Raw genomic sequence first — 4,759 nt, forward strand, 5'->3', positions numbered from 1 at the left:
ATATTCAAAATGCAAGACCCACCTCTTCAAAGCATTATATTTTAATTGCAATAAACTACGAATATTGAGTACGAGTTAAACTTTTTTTAAAAAGTGAATACAAGTTAAATGGGGGGCGACCAAATAAGATGCCCTATATTTTTTCGGCCGCCTTAAAAAATAGTAGTCTGAAATAAATTAGGCGTTAGAACTTAGAGATGGAGTACTGGAAGAAGTGGAAGGGTTTTTGATATTTAATATATATATATATATATATATATATATATATATATATATATAGCGAAATCCAGTTGTATGTCTCTCTCTCTCTCTCTCTCTCTCTCTCTCTCTCTCTCTCTCTCTCTCTCTCTCTCTCTCTCTCTCTCTCTCTCTCATATATATATATATATATATATATATATATATATATATATATATATATATATATTATTTTGGGAGTGGCTAAAAATATATATTTCTCTAATTAATTTCGGCTGATGTGCCAAATATAAAAAAAGCGCAATTTTTTTGGGGAAAATGCCGTTGTAAATAGTTTTGACTACGAGCTAAAAGTGATCTTTGCCCAATTTTTTACGGGACTTTTGCATCTATACCCGATTTTGGGGTCACAATTGAAGCTATACCCACTTTATAAAAAATATTGCAAGCCTACCCACTTTACGATCAATTTCAGACTTAACAAATCTGAAGTTTAAAAAAATAGTCTAAAGTGCAATGCATTTAAGGCCAATTAAGTTTAAAGTATAAAATTATACTTAAGATGCACTTAAGGCCAAATAGGTCTGAAGTGCAATAAATATTTCCATGCACTTAAGTTTAGAAAGGTTTGAAGTGAAAAAATTGCACTTCAGATGCACTTAAGGCCAAATAGGTCTGAAGTGAAACAAATAGTTCTATGCACTTAAGGCCAAAAAGTTAAGTGAAAAATTGCACTTAAGGCCAATAGGTCTGAAGTGTAACCAATTGTTTCATGCACTTAAGACCAAACAGTCTGAAGTGAAAAAATTACACTTCATATGCACTTAAGGTCAAATAGGTGTGAAGTCCAACCAATTGAGGCCAACAAGTTTGAAGTCAAAAAATTGCATTTCAGATGTACTTAAGGCCAAATAGGTCTGAAGTGCAACCAACGTTTTCATGCACTTAAGGCCAAATAGGTCTTAAGTGCAAATTGCCCAGAAATAGAAATTTGTTTTTTGAATTTGAACAATCCAATATACGATTTAACACCTAAATCTACTCCAAATGAACTCAAATTTAAAACATAACCTCCAACTATCATAAAAAATAAACCCCAATTATCAATTTATCAAAACAACAATAAATCTAACGAACCCATTTTGCAATTAAGAAAAAGAAGAAGAAGAAATCCTAAGCAATAGTAAAAAATAAAGCGTCACATCAGCTCATCACTGTAAAATATCATAAATTACCTTAAAATATGTTCACAAATACCATATAAAATCACTGTCACCCGAAGAAGAAGGAGGTGGAGGAGGAAGAGGAAAAAAAGGCCTGAAATTGTTTAAACTCTGGGTACTAGTTAGAAATATTTTTAAAAGTGGGTAGTGCAATTTTTACAATTTTTACAATTTTTACCAAGCCTCGCTAGCCCAGACCTACTCTGTCCGTCCACAGGCCCAAAATTCAGTCCAAAGAACCCTGAAACCCAAGCCAACCCGCAGCCCCCCAGCTCCAAACCCTAAAAAGAATCTAGGGTTTTTCAATTCTTTCCCTCCCCTCTCAATATTCTTATAAAGTGTACATTGTTGACTTGAACTCTGATCATCCATGCACAAATCTTAAAGTGGTTCTTTTGATTTTCTTGGAAAGAATTGAATTTTTTTAAGGTACTCATTTGGCTATTATTGAAAGTGAAAACAAAGATCAGACTCAGGTTTGCTGATTTTGCATTGCTGTTATTGTGTTTGCTTAATCTTCTTAAGCAAAGAAACTATTATCTGGCTTCTTGAATGACCGTACATGTTTTTATAAATATACATATTTTTGGTTCCCATTGATACATTAGTAATTCTTGTCTTCAGCCTGACTTATTGATTTTCTGTGCACTGTTGTTTGACAATCTTTGTGTTAGTTATTTATGGTGTTCTGGTATTTTAATAAGTATCTCTGATAAAAATTGAATCTTTATTTTCTTTTAGAGAAGAGAAGTGTAGAATTGGATTCAGTTTAAAGAATTGATATCAGAAAAGGGGAAGATGAGTTATTCTGATCCACCACCTCCTCACCCGCCCTTTATGCCAATGCCATTCGCTGGCGGTGATATTGGAGAAGTGTGGCCACAATCTCCAATGAACCATGAATTTCCTGAGTCCTATTCTCAATTTGATCATGCACCTCCTTTCAAGAGACTGAGGAATTCCGATAACAACTCACCGAATTCTGCAAATTATACTCCTACGAATTCCAGAGTGAACCAGCTGAATCTTATAGGAAACAAAGGAACGAGCCATATATTTTTCAAAACACGCATGTGTGCCAAGTTCTTGGAAGGAACTTGCAGGAATGGGGAACATTGTACATTTGCTCATGGTGTTGAAGATTTGCGTGAGCCCCCTCCGAATTGGCAGGAACTAGTACGTGAAAAGGATAGAGGGGTAGTAGGGAACTGGAATGATGATCAGAAAATAATACATAGGATGAAAATTTGCAAGAAGTTTTATAACGGAGAGGAGTGTCCTTATGGAGATAAGTGTAATTTTCTTCATGAGCGTCCTCCGAAATTTAAGGCTGACATTCCAAGGCAAAGGGAAAGTTCTGCAATAAGCATCGGAACTACAGGTAACAGAAGTGATGCTGAGTTGAATGAGATTAGTAAGCATGGAATTGTAGATTCAGATGCTGTTCGAATTAAGCCTATATATTGGAAGACAAAGATGTGTAGTAAGTGGGAGACAACTGGTCAATGCCCCTTCCGAGATCGTTGCCACTTTGCTCATGGCCAATCAGGTAAAACTAATTTTACAGTCATCTTTTTGTTAGTTGTTAGTTTGACTTTTTGTTTAATCGTTTGTAAATCAATTATCTCTTTTACTTGATTTAAGTTTTGCAAAATTCCATCATCCCTTTATTGTAAAAAGTAAAGGCTGCATAATGTAATAGAAAATAGTTTTTAAGACAGAATAATTACGAGCAATGGAGCGCCTAGAAACAATGCTTGCTGATCCTAAGCAAGTTATTTAGTGTAGTAGAGCTGCAGTGGTTCAAGTTGAGAATCTAGTATAAAATTAGATACTTCTTATTTTTCTTTTTTCCATATTTTCTCAGGGAAAAGTTTCCAAGCTCTTCATTCCGGAAAAGGACAAATAAAGCAGTGTGTTTTCATATGATTAGCCTTCTGTATAACACCTGCATTGCAGAGAAGAACAGACTGTATCTAAAATCTTTTCGTAACCTAATAATTAATAGTTAATGCCACACGTGTCTTGTTTCCACTTAAATATGAAAAGCTTGACATTAACTCACATTCAGATTATATCCATGTATAAAACGAGGAATTTGTCGTGTTGCCGTGTCTTGACTGATGTTTTGCATATTCACAGCCATTGATTGTTCTCAGATTATGACTACTCTATTTCCTGTGACGATACATTAGATATGCAATTTCTCTACTAGGTCATGTCTCACATTTGAAACAAGCAACAATATATTTAGCTGTCAAGGTCTAGTCTGCCTCCTGGTTTTTATAGGTCTAACAATGAACTAACTTGGTCATAACCACTTTTTACTAAACATGGAGATACTGAATATGTGAATGGTGGGTTTTGTGTGCTACGCTTTTTAAAATCTTAAATTGACTTTCTATCGCTAAAATGGTGTGTGGACTTCTTTGTTCTCCATCAGCCTTTCCAGGAAAAATCTTCCATTTTCCTTTGTTATCGCTTATTTGGAGTTGTATTCTCGTGTTTCTGTTCAAACTTAGAAGTTGCTCGAAAGGGCTTTTCTCTGTCTATTGGTTTTCTGATGTTGGCTATTTCTTTGACAGAGTTACAGGTGCCTAGTGGTCCGGACTTGTTGATGAATTCTCTCCCCATTATGCCAAGGCCCTTCTCTGTTCCACTTGTTGAGTTATCCTCTGCAAATGCAGTGGTTAATGCTTCGATACAAGAAGAAAAAGAGGATAAGAAAATCTTAAAATGGAAACTGACCAAGAAGATCTATCGGATATATGCAGATTGGATTGATGATCTAGTCCCGCCCCACCTATTAGCCACTAAAGCCGATAGCTGATTTTCCAGGTTAAGGTTTATTATCTCCTTTCAGCGAGGATTAAAAAAATACAAGGGAGATGGAAATTTTGTTAGTGTGTTCTATAGTTTTCATATTTTGTGTCACCAATTGGCTTTTGAAATTTTGGAATTGCATATTTGTTTGTTATAGAAGAATCCAAATAAGGTAATATCTTGGGGAATTCCCTAGTCAGAGAGAGTGGAAGCATCATTTTTTTTTTAGCAGTTTGGTTTAAGTCTTTTGAGAAGTATATGAAAATGCTCATTTTTGTTTGCCTTCATTGTAGTTCCAAGCCCAATTTCTCTTTTTGATATCAGGCCCTTTAAATACAACCATATCATCTTTGAGAAAACAAAACTTTAGTTCCTTGATAATTTCTAGTTTGATCAGGAAAGTACAAAAAATGAATCTGCTAATGAAGGTTACAGACTCGGTCAAGAGGAAGAACTTAATAATATGGTAGCTGCTCATTGTTATTTTGGCCGGTTGAGTATGCTAGTTTCACCAA

General features: G+C 34.9%; 1 protein-coding gene across 2 annotated transcripts; it reads left to right on the forward strand.

Moving 5' to 3' along the window:
* Nucleotides 1-1,640: 1,640 nt before the first annotated feature.
* On the forward strand, nucleotides 1,641-4,529 carry LOC107783171 (zinc finger CCCH domain-containing protein 39). 2 transcript variants are annotated; one of them, XM_016604149.2, is made up of 3 exons: nucleotides 1,641-1,897; nucleotides 2,163-2,970; nucleotides 4,007-4,529. In XM_016604149.2, exons 2-3 carry the CDS (start codon nucleotides 2,220-2,222, stop codon nucleotides 4,249-4,251), a joined length of 996 nt encoding a protein of 331 aa, XP_016459635.1. In that variant the 5' UTR covers nucleotides 1,641-1,897; nucleotides 2,163-2,219; the 3' UTR covers nucleotides 4,252-4,529. The 2 variants fall into 2 exon arrangements, with proteins under 2 accessions (XP_016459635.1, XP_016459636.1); XM_016604150.2 differs by having other exon boundaries at nucleotides 1,641-1,850.
* Nucleotides 4,530-4,759: the final 230 nt, after the last annotated feature.

The sequence above is a fragment of the Nicotiana tabacum genome, chromosome 13 (genome assembly GCF_000715075.1).
Source record: "Nicotiana tabacum cultivar K326 chromosome 13, ASM71507v2, whole genome shotgun sequence".
Lineage (NCBI taxonomy): Eukaryota > Viridiplantae > Streptophyta > Magnoliopsida > Solanales > Solanaceae > Nicotiana > Nicotiana tabacum.

What these genes read in the sequence shown, in the direction of transcription:
- LOC107783171 (XM_016604149.2), top strand. Translation starts at nt 2,220, where the DNA reads ATGAGTTATTCTGATCCACCACCTCCTCACCCGCCCTTTATGCCAATG. An exon ending in CTTTGCTCATGGCCAATCAG is followed by an intron (nt 2,971 to 4,006) that starts GTAAAACTAATT and finishes TTTCTTTGACAG; the next exon opens with AGTTACAGGTGCCTAGTGGT.